At 31.6% G+C, this 15,912-nt stretch overlaps 2 protein-coding genes across 3 annotated transcripts in view; one reads left to right on the top strand and one right to left on the bottom strand.

Moving 5' to 3' along the window:
- The window catches only part of LOC138929065 (uncharacterized), a 108,216-nt gene that overhangs the window by 20,392 nt on the left and 71,912 nt on the right, over positions 1-15,912 (top strand). The window lies entirely within an intron of this gene.
- On the bottom strand, positions 8,117-10,186 carry LOC108075978 (uncharacterized). Its single transcript, XM_017168630.3, has 2 exons — positions 8,494-10,186; positions 8,117-8,419 (listed from the first exon to the last, which is right to left on the bottom strand). The coding sequence occupies exons 1-2, from the start codon at positions 10,075-10,077 to the stop codon at positions 8,306-8,308; spliced, it is 1,698 nt and encodes a 565-aa protein (XP_017024119.1). The 5' UTR covers positions 10,078-10,186; the 3' UTR covers positions 8,117-8,305.

The following is a 15,912-nucleotide window of genomic DNA, read 5'->3' as shown; positions in this document are numbered from 1 at the left end:
CCTTTGACAGCTGCCGGAGAATGCAATGAAGACTCCACTTTCATAATGAGCCTGCCAAATATTAATGATATTATTTAGCAACTCGAAACTTAAGACAAAAGTGTTGTTAATATTTATTAAAAACAATTTACTTAAACAAAATAATTACATGTAGTTAGGCTTTGGCTTATAAAGCATTTTCCTAGGGCTTTTTCTTATTTTCTTTTTCTGGTTTTTCACTTGCCCTGTGGCTGCCATTGACAGGACATTTTTTCGGCTGCTAGAAATGGCAGGCGGGGCTACTTAGCGCCAAAGGCGCGTGTTTAGTTTCCACAGATTTTCTAGTATGCCTTGCTTTTCTAGTTTTCCTAGTTTTTCTCTGTATTCCCTAGATTTTCCTCTAGTTTTCTCCCTGTTTTCTCCCTATTTTCCCCACCGCTGCTCTTATTTTCGCTGCACGTAGAAACGCCAACGCTTTGCCCAACAGCAACATTGCCTGGCAGCCACACAACACATGCAACATCCACGTTAGCTGCTACTTCCGGCTGCCGCTGGTGTGTTCTTGTCACTTCATTCATGACATTTCAATTACATTAAAGAGTTTTCCCGCACACACACGCACACACACACGCGGCGCGGCAACCGATTAAAATTGAGCGGAAAATATGTCTTCAAGCGGAATTTGTAGCTGGGTTATGGGTAGAACCTACGGAGAGGTTTTGGAAATATTCAAGAATCTTGAGATTCTTTCGAAAAATAAAATGATATTTAATATTAATAAATATTATATATATTATAACACATCGTAGGAGCTTTAAAAACCACTAGACTTTTTTTTAAACCTTTATTTATTTAATTATTATTTTTTAATTAATTTAATTTAATTATTATTTATTTATTTTTTTTTTTTTTATTTCCGTTAAGTTACTAAGAAGTAAGGCAACAGTACAATAGTCAAATTAAAACTTTATCATTTATTTTTTAAATTCAAAAAAAATAATTACAATTTTTCAAACTTAGTTTTGAATTTCTGAATTTTATTGCATACTTTTAGACGCCTTTTACGGTGATTTAAAATCTACAGTAATTTTTGAAACACCTTAATGGACAAATGCATTTAATTTAATATATTTAATGGTATATATATTTATTTAGTTTGATATATTTATTTTTTAAAATTGCAAAAATATTTTTTAAAAATTTAAAAATATTTAAAATATATTATATTTAAATATATTCTTTCATATAATGGTTTCATATATATAAATTTTTTATGTTATATTCCTTTTCATAATTATTATATTATTTTATATTTTTTTTGTATTTTATATTTTTTTGTATTTTATATTTGTTTTATATATATTTTTAAAATTCCCAATTATATATAATTAATAATTTTATATCACAAAGCATATCTCCTTGCCACTTTGATTTCCCACAATTTCCCTCCTGAAGTACCCACCACAGATAGTTTTTTAGCTTCCGCCTGTGTGCGCACTTTAGGTTGATGTCTTTTTCAAATTTGATTTGCAATTAAGGCAGTAATTTAGCTTTAACCGATATTAAGTGTTGGCCTTCCACTTAAACTGTCTGCCAACTTTGCTAACTTTTGCAAGAGCCGAGGAGTGAGGGGGGGGGGGTCTTCATTAAAACGGATTCGTGTTGCTGCTGCTGTCGATGTTGCCACTGCTGCTGCTGTTGCTGTTGCAGATGTTGCTGCTGCTGCTGCTGCTGCTGCCTGGCTGTTGTGGCGGCTAGGTGCGGAGGGGTGTCGCAGTACTCTGAGCACTCTTGCAACTGGCAAATGGCATTATTTTTGTTTGACAAGTCAAAGCGACGCGACATCGCGACTACTGCCACGACGATGACGACGGCCGCAAGAGCAAGAGCACTTCAAAGTTGTCAGAGCATACTTCTAGGCGCGCCCAAGTGCGTGTGTGCCGCCGCCCACGCCCAGACCGAGGCCCAGAAAGGTCCCATTCCCTTTATCCAATTTTACCAGAGAACTGCCGGACTAACGAGTCCCAGCCGTGGGCTACAAAGCGTAAAGAAACGCAAGTATGACCGACCACCAAATAATCGGCAAAAAAGAAAAACATTGACATACTTAGGGAACTTCTTATAAAGGGGACCAAAAATATTTTTTAATGATTATTATTATTTATAAATATATATATTTAAATTTATATAATGTTTTATATTTTATTTTTTATATATTTTATTTTTTATATTATATTAAATATTTAATATTTTATTTAAAATATTCCTAAAGAAGCAGATCTTTTTTATAATTAATATATATATATGTTTTTTTTATTTTATTATTATTTTTATTTTTACTATTTTTATTATTATTTTTAGGGACTGTTTTTAGTTATTTTTTATTATATTTATTATATTTTAATATAATTATTAATTTTATTAATTATATTATATATTATTATTTCTATATATTTAATATTCCTGAATAAGCATAATTTTTTATTATTATTATTATTATTTTACAATTCTTATTTTATTTTTCTTATTATTTATTATTTTTTTTATATTTTATAATTATTGTTTTTACTAGTTTTATTTTATTTTAATATATATATTATTTTTATTAAAATAAAAGATCACTAAACACAACCAAAATAAATATAAAATCATATTAAAAAAATCTTTAAATAAAAGCCATTTCTCTCATATACATTTAATTCCCAATTTTAGACACTGATTATGTCATCTATAACCCCTTTAAGCCAATAATTATCACTTTAAAATGACAAAAACTGCAGTTTTAATAAACTTTACTTACCGCCGCTCTCTTAAGACGCTCTCTTAATATACTCTCTTAAATTGAAGGCCGAAAAAACTCACCATAGACATGATTGCTCTGCGCAAACTCACCACTTTTTCGTGAAAACTAAGGAACTTTAAGGAAGTTGGGGATTTCCCCCCTTTTCATCAAAATCCAAAAGCCGAAGCCGAAACCAAAGCCGAACCCAATGAGCCAACAATGGCAACAAAAACAACAACTGCCGGCTACCATTGACATTTTCACCTACTTTCGACCTGTCGCTTTCCCTTTGGCCGAAAAAAAAAAAACACAACTGAAAACTGAAACCCCAAAATGTGAGATGGGAAAATGCGAGCAGAGAGCTCTGAATGCACTGTGGCAGCTTGACCAAGTCCCAGTTGCCTCGTTTACCCATTTCCCCCAATTTCCTTCATGAATTTTCCAAATCAGCTGGCAGAGTGCTTGACTTGAGCATAGAAATTGGGGGGAAAAATCCCGGCCAATGTTTTATTTCGCTTTACTTTTTTTTATTTTATTTATTTTTTGGGTCGAGCAACAAATTTAATTACAGAATGCCTAGGAAAAAATGCCCCAAAATCGCTTAAGAAATTAACGAGCAAGTAGTAAATGATTCTCGTTTCCTTTTTTTTTTTCCAAAAGGCAATAAAGTTACACACACAATGCTAAAGGAGGACCTGTAAATGGCGCATAAATACCGAATTGAATACGTTGGTTAATGCCCTTACAACTTTACCGGGTAGTTGGATTTTTAAAAGTTATAGAAAGTTAGGTAAAAAATTTAAGAATGGGAATTTTAATTATGAATAAATGTGATTTATTTTATTAAAAATGATAAATGGGAGATTAATTAATTAATAAATAAATAAATATATAAATTAAATGGGGGATAAGCTTATAGCAAGAAAAGTCTTCTAAATAACTTAGTTTAATTAATATTTAAATAAATAATAAATAATTAAATTAAATAATTAAATAATTACCTTAAAGTCTAAAAACGACTCTAAAAATTCTGAAATTTGTTAAATAAATATTGTTTTTAATATAAAGAAATATTTGTATATATAAAAAAGACATTAAAATGGTTTTCATAATATAAAAACGATGACTAATTATTGAAATAATGTAATGTAAAGGAAACGAAAGCTTAACCAAGAACCTAAAAATCTAAAAATTTACACAACAAATTCTTAATTTTATTAAATTAATATATTTTTTCATATAGGTATAATTTGTATATAAAATATGATTTAAATATTAAATAAAAAACTAAAAAAAAAATGCCTAAAAAGGGAACTAGAAATCTAAAAAAAAAAAAACACAAAACTCTGAAATAATTCATAAAATATAAAAGAACAAAAAAAATATATATAAAAGAAATAAATTTAAATTATTTAAGAAATGTATGTTAATTATTAAAATATAAACACTTCAAAAAAATTACCTTAAAAATTAAAAAAAAAAACACAATACTCTGAAATAATGTATAAAATATAAAAAAAAACAAAATAAAAATAAAAATATAAAAGCGTTAAATATAAAATATTAAATGAACCTATGCTAATTATTAAAATATTTTCTAAGCAAGAAAATAAAATCTTCCAAAATATTTAAATAAAAAATTACCTTAAAATTTAAATACAGGCACACAAAACTCTGAAAATAAAATGTATAAAAAAAAACAAAATAAATATATGTAAAAATGCAAATATTAAAAAAAAAAGCAAGAAAATATAAATATAAATATTTTGGAAATATCTAAATATAAATAGTAGGGTAAATAAGCTGTTAACTAAACCCTCAACCACATCCAGGGATGTGGAATATCTTGCAACAAACAACTCAATAAGATTCACGGATGTCCAGCCTTTGGATTTCCCTATTGTCCTGTGGGTCCTTTAGTTAAATGTGTGTCCCTTTGTGTGTGTCCCTGTGTGTGTGTGTGTGTGTGTGGTCTATTAGCCGCTTTCATTCATTTGAGATTCGCGCTGAGCGATTGGCGACGTGTAAACGATAATCAAGTAATTTCCATTATGCCTGGGCTTGGGGGAAAAAGGCTATAGAGAAGCGTTACCGTTACGCTGAGAGAGAGAGAGAGAGGGGAAAGAGAGGGAGGGGTAACCGACTGTGGCAATAAAAGCCTCACTAAATTGCGATTGTCGCGACGATGACTGCGAAGGAGATACAAAATACATTACGCATACGCCCCGTGGCCCCAAACAAAAGCAAATCCAATTGCCAATTGTTGCGATAAAGCAAGCGGAGTCAAAGGAAATGTCGATGCTGCGAGGATTTCTTTCTCTGCTTACCGTTATTTGTTGCTATTGTTGTTGTTGTTGTTGTTGTTTTTCACTATTTATTGGCAGTGGCATTTCATTGTCCTTGTCGCTGGTGACTTGGCTTTTAGACAACTTTCTTTTGCCCACTCTCTCTCTCTGCCTCCCCACTCTCTCTCCCTTTCTCTGTGTCGGTGTCTCGTTGCTCTTGTTTTGTGCTTTTAAGGCGCACGCGATAATGGCCAATGATGCATGTGTATGTGTGTGTGTGTGTGTGTCAGCACTTTGCGACAACAATGCCACCGAAACACCACCCCCACACACACATAGAGAGACACACTGTCCCCTTGGCCAGCACTTCTTCACAGTGTAATGGCAACGGCGACGGAAACGGAAGCAACATACTTGGACGCTAGGCCAAGAGTGTGAGTGAGCGAGGAAGAGAGTGGGTGTGAGAGAGAGAGAGAGAATGGGTGAGTGGGAGAGTGGTAGAGAGTGATGGGTCATTGGTTAGCTTGGAACGATTACTGGGAAAACTCAACTGCAACACTAAATGTGCGCAGCCCAGAGTAATTGTCAACAAATTGCACTCAAAACTATTTGGAAAGAGACTTAAAAAATATTTAAAAAATATTTTTAAGGATCTTGAATGATTTTTAATGATTTTAAGATATCTAAAAACATTTAAAATAAAAGCCAAAAGTTTTAATCCCAAACTTTTCATACAATTTTCAAAATTTAAAATTGTTTAAATAAAGTTTTGCCATATTTTTTTTATATTATTTGTTATATATTTTTGTTTATATATTTTTTTTAATATATATATTTTTTAATATATTTTTTTAAATATTTTTTTTTTAATATTTTTTTTAAATTTTTTTTTTTATATATTTTTTTTATATGTTATTTTTATGAAAAATTTTTTTGAATTATTTGTTATGTATTTTTTTTTCTATTATTTGTTTTCTATTATTTGTTTTATATTAATTTTGTTTTGTATATATATATTTTTATATATATATATATTTTCTTATATATATATTGGTTTCATACTTAAAATATATTTCTACAAATTTTCTTCTCCATTTTCTTCACATTTTCGCCCTGTGTTATAATAAAAACGCAACAAGCGAAATGAAGTGAAGTGAAACGGTCATCGCGGATTAGCGTAAACGTAAAAAGTTCGTGTATGTTTGTGTGTGTGTGTGTGCGAGTGAGTGTTAACAGTTAATTGTTTTGCGTGCGTGTCACATGTCCCTATATCTACCAGCACCCCCCACCACCACCCACCCACCCACCCACATCCCCCTCGCAGACTCTTTGTGTCACCAAATTGTGTCATTAGCAGTCGCATAAAAAGCAAAATGGCCCGAACAGCTCATTGGCACGTTCCAAAACTCGCCATGAAGATGATGACATGGCCATCTTCTTCTTGGTTGGCTCCCATAATTTCTTAGTCTTTACATTCTCAGTCCCTCCTGCTCTCTGTTAACTTTTTTGCCAGAGTTTTATTTGCCAGCCATAAAGGCAAGTTGTTCGGGTTTTATAACCGCAGAATAAAAGTTAAAAATTTATAAATCTTGGGGTTTGGAAAGTAAAGAAAGTAAGAAGAACTAGGGCCTTTATATTTTACACAATGTTAGATAATAAATCGAAAACTATCGAATAAGTAAAGGTCCATAATAAATTAAAATCCAATCACCTTTAACTATTTTTAATAAATTTTATAATGAATTAAAATTAATAAAAATAAACTCATTTAATTAATTTTAATTTAAAAATTAAATTAGTTTTTTTTTAAATTTAAAAGCCGATAAATGTTACTATCGAAAAAATCGATAATTTATATCTGAGAATAATTTCATAATATCATTAGTATTTATTATACAAGTTTTACAAAGATCTTTAGGCAATCGATAAAAAATATCTCTTGGTAACAAAAATAATATCAAATGTATTATCGATTTTTAATCGTCAGAGACTGCATAAATTCATACTAAAAATAGACAATGAAAAGCGATCATTCCCAATCGACTTTCGATATCCTTTTCAATGGCTTACGATTTGTTCGAGACCCTCGACTGTTGCAATCGAAAAATCGATACAATTGTTGAACTTTTGATGTGATTGCCAGCTCTACGGAAGCCCCCATAAATGGCAACCATGGCCGATTGCTGATATGACAGCTTCAACCAATTTTTTTTTGCTGAGCTGTTTACACTTGCAGCAGCGAGTGAGCTTAAATTTTACGCTTTTTGATGTGCCAATTTTGCGCCCAAAGAAAAAAAAAAGGGAAGTAAAAAATCGCCATATATATATATGTATAAATAAAATAAAAAACTTGCGCCAAGAGGCAGCGAAACTAAATAAATAAATGTGCACACACACACACACACACACACACAATATAACACCCACGCACACTCATGCATGCAAGTTTTATTTAAGAGTGCAAAAAGTAAAGCAATAAACACGCACACACACTTGCACACACACATACAGAGATACCGGCAGGGCCAACGGGGCGTATGTGTGTTATGCATGGAAATAAAAGTTTTCCATAATTTTGTATAAGAAAAGTTTTCTTGCGTTGTGTTCTCGCCATAGTTGCAAGTGCTTCCTGCCCTTCCCGCTGGATTTTTATATATATATATAGCTTCTTTTTTTTTTGTTATGGAAAAGCAAAGGAAAATGGTAGGAAAAACGGTAGGCGGCGGCGGCAGCAGAGGACAGAACTGCTGGCGGTCTAGGCCCAAAGTGGCTACAAAACTTTTACGCTGCTTGTGAATTAATTAAAAGATGAACTGGGCAGGCCAACAAAAGACAAGGAACAAAAAAAAAAAAAAATAGAAAAATGTCTAAGATAAAACTAAAAGGAAAGAGTATGGGTAGTGTATATATAGTATATATATATCGTATAATGGCTGTGGCACAAAGCACACCGCTGTCTTTGGGGTTAACTGCTGATGGGCCACCACCCGTAACCTTTAAGTAGACTTTTATTTTATGGCCAACGACACTTGAGTAGATTTAAGTTCGAGTTTAGGTAAAAAAATAAATATAATACAGCATTTTGTTCTATTTTTTAATGGGAATTTTGTTATTAATTTGGAATTTAGATTTTGCCAAAGGAATTTTACAAAAGGGATTATGTTATAAATTTATACTATAAAATAAAGAAATATTATGACCAAAAAAAAAGGAGTATCCAAAGGTATAAATAATGGCTAATATGATTGGGTTTTTCGAGCTAGCCATACCGGCGTGGCATCATGGCCAGATTGTAGAGACATCTTTTAAGGTACAAAGGATTGTAGCCAGTGCGTCTAACCAGGTCATCAAAGGTCACGATCGGATCACATAACTGGGTAAATAAATTATTATTAATTTTGTATTTTATTATTATAAATAATTTATTTAATTGATTTTTGTACTTACACCGTAAATTTTTAAAGTCTCCCTGTCATATAGTTCCGGAAATGTTCTGACTACTTCTGCAAAAATTCTTGCATCTTCTTTCTTCCTTTCTTCAGTCATTAGCTTGTCTAGATCTGTGTCTTTTGTATATGTAACTTCTACTGGTTCGCTTCTCCATACTTTATTTTCTGAGTTTTCTTTGGTTTCATAGTCCTTTTCGTCTCCTCTCTCTCCTCTGATTCCATTGTGTCCTATGTCTTCCACGATTTTGTTTCTTTTGTCTCCTGTATCACCTGTATCACCTATGTCTCCTATGTATTCTTTTTCTTCTTTGTCTGCTTTATCTTCCCTATCTCCTGATTCTTCAAATTCTTCTAGATGTCCCAAGTCTTTTATATTTTCAATGTCTAAAATATTTTCTACGTCATTTTCATTTTCATTTTGATGTTCAATTTCCTTTTCCATATGTATATTTCCTTTGTCATCTATGATGTTGTCTGTATTTCCTTTGCCTCCTATATCGCATTTGTCTCCTCTGTCTTCTTTGTTTTCTTTGTTTGCTTCATCTTCTTTTTCTTTATATTCTCTATCTTCTTTGTTTTCTTTGTTTGCTTCATCTTCTTTTTCTTTATCTTCTTTGTCTGCTTTATTTACTTTATCTTCTCTATCTTCTTTGTCTGCTTTATCTTCTTTATCTCCCGATTCTTCCAATAAAAGTCCCAAGTCTATTAAATTTTCTATATCCACAATATCTTCTAAGTCATTTTCTTTCTCATTTTGATATTCAAATTCCTTTTGCATATTCTTATTATGATATTCTTGTTCCCCTTGTTCATTCCTGTCAGTAGTATCTTCTTGCTCATTCTCATTGTAATCTTTCCCTTGTTCCCTCTGTTTATTCATATTTGGATCTTCCTGTTTCCTTTGTTCATTTACATTTAGGTCTTCCTGTTTCCTCTGTTCATTCTCATTATAATCGTTTTGTTCCTTATGTTCATTTTTCTTATCTTCCTGATCTTCCTGTTCTTTATGTTCATTTTGTTCAATCTTATTATCTTCCTGATCTTCCTGTTCCTTGAGTTCATTCTTATTATCTTTCTGATCTTCCTGTTCTTTATGTTCATTTTGTTCAATCTTATTATCTTCCTGATCTTCCTGTTCCTTGAGTTCATTCTTATTATCTTCCTGATCTTCCTGTTCCTTATGTTCATTTTGTTCACTCTTATTATCTTTCTGATCTTCCTGTTCCTCCTGTTCCTTATGCTCATTATGTTCATTCTGATTATCTTCCTGATCTTTCTGTTCCTTGTGTTCATTTTCATTTTGATTTTCCTGTGCTATCCCTATTCCCTCTTCTTCTGTCAAATCACTAGGCTCCAAGATGCCATCCTCTCCTTCGGGTATTCCTGGATATAGGTATAGGTCTTGGGCCATACTATCAATGATCTTTTGCAAATCCTTTGGTCTAATATCTGCTCTAGCGATTAACTCGTCGAAGGTCTTAAACTTCTCACCCCTTAAACAATTCAAAATGAACTCATAATACCTAATATAATATGGATCTTTTAGTTTGATGTCCGAATTTGTCGAAGAACAGGGTTCCATTTTAGTTTTCTAGTGTTTAATATAAAAGTGTATACTTTTTAGAATAAAAACTTGTCTCCTATTTGATGTTTGCTGTGAGGCAGCTAGAGTTGAACTGGTTTACTGGGAGTTCCTTCCTAATGTGGTGAGGTTAACAAATCTAATGACATAACGATCAGGGATTGCTTAAATTTCTGTCTATTTTATTTTTTTTATTTCCTGGTAATTATTTATAAATAAATTACAAGGAGAGAGACTTAATTTTTTCTACCCATTTTCTAAAATTCCCACAAAATCGGCTCAGCATCAAGGTGTTTGTGCATATGCATTTGTGGATGGGGGCTACAGATTTGGTTGACTTTTTCGTGGGCCACACACGACGTGTGGCTAAATCCAATACAGAAACTGGGCTAAAAGGTGGCGGCTGTGTGGGTGGGTAAGTGGGAGTGTGGAGGATTGAGGTGGCTTAGGCTAGGGGCCTGGGAATGGTATGCAAATGTCCTGCAAGAGAGCAACACAAATGCAATTTGTATAATTGACTGTGACTGTGACTGTGACTGTGGATGGGGAGGTGACTCTGTGCCAGGCTGGTTGGTCGCCTTTTCGATTTGGATTGTATTTGGGTTGGTAATATGTTTAAACAATTTGTGTGTGTGTGTCTGTGTGCGCCCTGTTTTTAACTTTCCTCTGCCCTCTGTCCTGGCCAGCATTTTAGTTCACGTGCGGTTTTTTGTGGCCTGGCGGAGTTGCAGCTGAAGTTCGGTATAAAATTGAGGGAGTTGTGCTGCCCGGAATTTGTTTGCGGTTAAATGCAATTAAAAAGAGATTTACAAGCCAGCTACTGCCTCACAAAAGTGTCCACCAAAATGGCAGAATCACTGAGACAGAGGCAGTGGAAGATTTGGCGAGACAACAAGAAGGCTAGGACATTTAAATGCTGGCATTTTCTGTGTGCATTATGTTGGCCTTCAGTTGAAATAACTGAAATACTCATTCATACAAGGAGCACATGCTACGTTTCGGTTCAGTTTTGGTTTATTTTTGGCTTAGTTTTCTTGCCAAAAAAAAAAAAGAGAAAGGAGAAAACTCTGCTGGCCTAAATGGGCATTGAGGCTTGGGAATCGAGAATTATAGGCACGGAGCTGTTGAATTATGGGTTTATTAATTGTGCAATTGCAATACTAAAAGAAAGTTTCTTTAACTTAAAAAAATATGTAAAGAAAAGGGAAATGAAAAAGGTATTTTCTACAAGTTTTTAAGATTTTTTAACAATTTGGAAATATTTTAAAACTAAAGCCTCCACTTAATACCTCACAAGTCAATGACTTTTCCTTAAGAATTAAAATATCTTGAAGGCCAGCTGAGTTGGCATTCAAATGAGGCTGCAAATTGCCTCGTTTGGATTGCGCCAACACAATTCCCATTAAAATTGACTTCAAGTTATTTACATAGCAATTAATAAATGCCATTACAGCCCAGCAGGCAGCACACTGACGCAGCAGGATATTTTTTTCTCCTGTGGGGCAAAAATGGTAAAAAAAAATACATTTTGAGATGAAGAAATGAGCGGAGGAGCCAACGAAGAAAGGAAAAATAAGAAAAAAAAAAAAAAGGTACATGTAAATATTTGAGAAAAGCACAAAAGCCAAAAAAGGGACAACAATGAAATGTAATGAAATAAAATGACAAGCGCCTCAAAAGGAAGGCCGCGCGCGGCACTGTCGCAGGATCAGGCCAAGAAGATATATCGTATGAATTATAAATGCAAACAATAAAGTATTTCCTTTCTTGTCAACCAAGACGACACAAATTAAAAATACAGATATATATATATCTATAAACAGCTAAGGGCAAATTAATGGGGATTTTATGGTTATTTTATTTGACATAAATTCAAAAGAGATCAAGTTATTTATTATTTATATAAGTTATTGCTATGTTATATATTATTATAATTAAATATTTAAATTTGTATATTAAAAGTAAATATTTTTAAATATATATTCATATATTAAATAAATATTTTTTACACTTTTAATTGATTTAAGTTGATAGTTTTCGTATAGTAAGCCACTTTAATGTCAATATCTTTAATAAATACCCTTTTTTTTATTATTATTATTATTATTAGTATTAGTAAAAATATTTTAAAGTTTTTATATATTTTTAATATATTATTTTATATTTTTATATATTATTTTATATTTTTATATATTATTTTATATTTTTATATATTTTTTTATATATATATATATTTTTTATGTTTTTTATATATTTTTAAATTTTTTTTTACTTTTTATATATTTTTATATTATTTTTGAATATTTTCTTGTATTTTGTTATATTGTTTTATATTTTTTAAATTTGTTTATATTTCTTTTTATATATTTTACATATTTTAAAATTTTTGTATATATGTTTTATATATTTAATATATATAAAAAATTGTTTTAAATATTTTTTTATATTTTTTTAAAATTTTTTCATGTAAAATTATTATTATTCTTTTGTTTCCCAAAGTTTATTAATAAATTTATCAATTGAAATAAATAGTTTTCTGATTTTAAGCACTTTTAACTTTAATATTTTTAATAATATCCCATATTTTTACTTAAAGATACATTTATTAATTCTATATGTACTTTATATATTTTTTATAATTTTATATTATTTCCCTAAACTAGATATATCTAGTTTTGTGTCCTTAGCTGTGCTAGTAACTTCATGTCCAGAGTACCGATGTTTGGCTTTCATCTTTCCTCTCTCCAGAGATACAACCAGAGATACAAAGATACATTTTGCCAACGTCCTCGGGCGACAGGGAGCTGCCAATTAATGTGGATACTCCTCCATCCGGGGGAGTGGCAGACCAAGGACGTGACGTGCGACTGCCACTGCCGCCGCCGCCCATTTTGGTTTTTTGCAATTTTCCAAATTACATTTAGAAATTTTTGCATTTGTCGTCCGTTCGCTTTTCACTACCATTTCCACTTTCCCTTCTCCATTTCAGAGAGAGAGAGAGAGAGCTTCTCCCTTCTCCGTGTTGTTTGGGCTTAGAGCAAAAATATTTGTAAATAAATATTTGCCATGCTTTGTTCGTTTCTTTTAACGATTTCAAGCATTTCTCTTCCTTAAATATATTTCCATGTTTGCCCTGGCTGATTGTAATGCAATTTGTATGCATTGTGCATGGCCAGGCAGGCAGCAGCAGCAGGAGCAGCAGGAGTTTGGGGGAATCCCCGCGTCGCCAAGCAAAAGTCACAGGCAATCTGGCAACCCTTTTGGGAGCGGCTGGCTGCACCCTCCAAGCAGTGTTGTCAACAATCTAAGAAAAATAATACAAGGATGAAAAACAAAAAACAACAACAACACCAGAGATCTGGGAAATATAATTTAGGAAATACAATAAGGGAGAGGAAGCCGGGCCAACAATAGAAATAATAAGCAAAGGCTACTGAAGAGGGAGCTGGGATAATTATTTTTAGAAGACAAAATCTGGTTTTAAATAATTAAATTGATTATTTTATTTATGAAGTCTAAATGTATTTATTTAAAGAAAATATGTTTATATTACTGAATGTTTTAGAAAATAAAATATATAAATTTATTTTATAAATTTTTGTTTATTAAATATAGAAATACTTTTAATATGTTAATATTTCTTATATTTCTAATGCACTTTTATTTTATTTAGAATATTTTCCTTTTAAAAATCCTCATAAATTCCCGAAATTTTTTAACTTCTTAATTTTAAATCCCTTTCCCAAATTTCTTAATATTTGTATATTTAAAAAGTATAAAAAAATAAATTATAAATCATTATTAAGAGTGGAGTGTCTAACAATTGCAAATCAAAATTTTGCACTTGCAACCAATTGAGAGGGCAAAGCGTCAAAGCAGCAGAATCAGCAGCAAAACAAATCGTGCGAAAGAAAGCTGAAAGGGCAGAAAACAAAGGAAGAGATGGAAAAAAAGAAAAAGAAAAAAGAAAGGAAAGTAAAACAAAAAAAGCAGCTGATAACTTTAAAGGAAGAGCCTTAAATACTCTTACGGGCAAGGGGATTAGAATTATTTTGTAAAATTAAATATTAAAAATCCTAGACCCATAAAAATATTTATTTATATTTAAAAAAAAAAATAACCCTAAAAAGAAAAAAATATTTATAGGATTAAGAAAAGGTTTCCAAGATTTTAGAGCATAATAATTAATTTTAATTTAATTTTATTTAATTTAAGACCATGAAATACGCCCTAAAATGTGTGACTTAAAAAATCTCACACAAGTGCACTTATAAAATTCCCAATTGGTTTTAACATCTTTGGCATGAAGTGAATGTCTTTGAATTTCTTTGAATTTCAGTTAAACATTTTTATGAGTTTTTATCTAGCCATAAATATGTCAAAATAAATTATTATTATTTAAAAAAAAATATTTTAATTTCATTTAAATTAATATAAAATATATAAATTTTTCTTAAACACAAATAATTTGTTATTTAGAACATAGTTCACTCATTTAGTGGACTCCTTGAAAGGGTATACCTTCCTTCGATGTCATTACCAAGACAACTTTGGCAGCAGAAAGCGATAGATGCAAAGAGAACTCAATTGTCCGGCAGTTGGCTTTAACAATGGCCATGCAGTTGGACTGGAAGTGAGACTAGAAATTGAAGCGGGTTAGCGGCAATAAGCAGATTTCACATCAGGCATGCATATGGGTCTTTGTTTCTCAGGGTTTTTGGTTTTTTTCTGACTTAAACTGGCTTCCCTTCATGTGATATTGAATTGGGGAATCCTATTTTTAAATAAACTGAAATAAAATATAGATTAATCTTAAAACAATTAAATTAATAAAAGGACAAGGAAATCCTGTCAAATTAGAAATAAATCAAGAATTACCTAATGTCCCCTGATGATTAACAGGACAAAGATCGTGACAAACCAAAGGGCTCCCAGCTGAAACTTGCTCAGTGGCATTATTATTTTTATTTATATATTTTTTTTATTTCCTACAACACACAGAGCCGAAGCTGGTAACTAAATAATCTTTGTGTAAAGTTTTTCTTTGTGGCGCTCAGCGAGAAACAAAATAAAAGGGAGGAATAAGAGGAAGTTCCTGGAGCTTAGGAGACTGCCCGCTGTGAAGGAGCTTGATCCCGCCGATTGTGTTGGAGGAGGAGGGGGGGAAAAGAAAAATACAGAGCCAGTGGCTGCAACAGAATCAGTGGGTTATAAGCCACCGAAAGCTGCGTGACAAGAGCTGCCAGGCAAAAGAAATAGGGGACTGGCTACTAAACCGAGATGAAAATAAAAACAGAGGTCAATAAACTTTAGTTTATTTATTTATACTAAAAGAGAGAGAGAGTTAAAGCTTTATTACATTTCTATACATTTTTTATATATTAAAAAAAGAGGTTTTAGATTTATATAAAAATTATTTATATAATTTAATATAATTTAAAATCATTAAAAAAAAGTTTTATATAGATTTATGTTAAAATAATTATTTTTCTGCTTTTAAAATCCTTTAAAAACTCGTAAATTAAATATTTTTATTTTAAAAATATTTTTGTAAATTACTTAAAACTTCCCATAGAATTTCTTTCAGTATAGATAACCAAAGCCTGTGATTACTGGCTTGTTAGGCCACTGGAAAGCTGGCCAATTTATTTACTTCCAGTAGATTGGCAACTGCTTTTTACGGTTTTCGCTTTACAGATCAGAGTTCGGTAATCGCTTTATATGGTCACACAAGCACCGTAAAAAAAACTTAAGCTCTGGCCACACTGGACGGCGCCAAAGTTTTGAGGAAAAGAAGACGGTGGGCCGAAAAAGTTTGAGGAACGTGGCAAAAGG

This window comes from Drosophila kikkawai, chromosome X, assembly GCF_030179895.1.
Source record: "Drosophila kikkawai strain 14028-0561.14 chromosome X, DkikHiC1v2, whole genome shotgun sequence".
Lineage (NCBI taxonomy): Eukaryota > Metazoa > Arthropoda > Insecta > Diptera > Drosophilidae > Drosophila > Drosophila kikkawai.
Note: the sequence above shows the minus strand (reverse complement) of the source record. Positions and strands in the feature narration are given on the sequence as shown.

What these genes read in the sequence shown, in the direction of transcription:
- LOC108075978 (XM_017168630.3), bottom strand. Translation starts at nt 10,077, where the DNA reads ATGGAACCCTGTTCTTCGACAAATTCGGACATCAAACTAAAAGATCCA. An exon ending in AGACTTTAAAAATTTACGGT is followed by an intron (nt 8,420 to 8,493) that starts GTAAGTACAAAA and finishes TTATTTACCCAG; the next exon opens with TTATGTGATCCGATCGTGAC.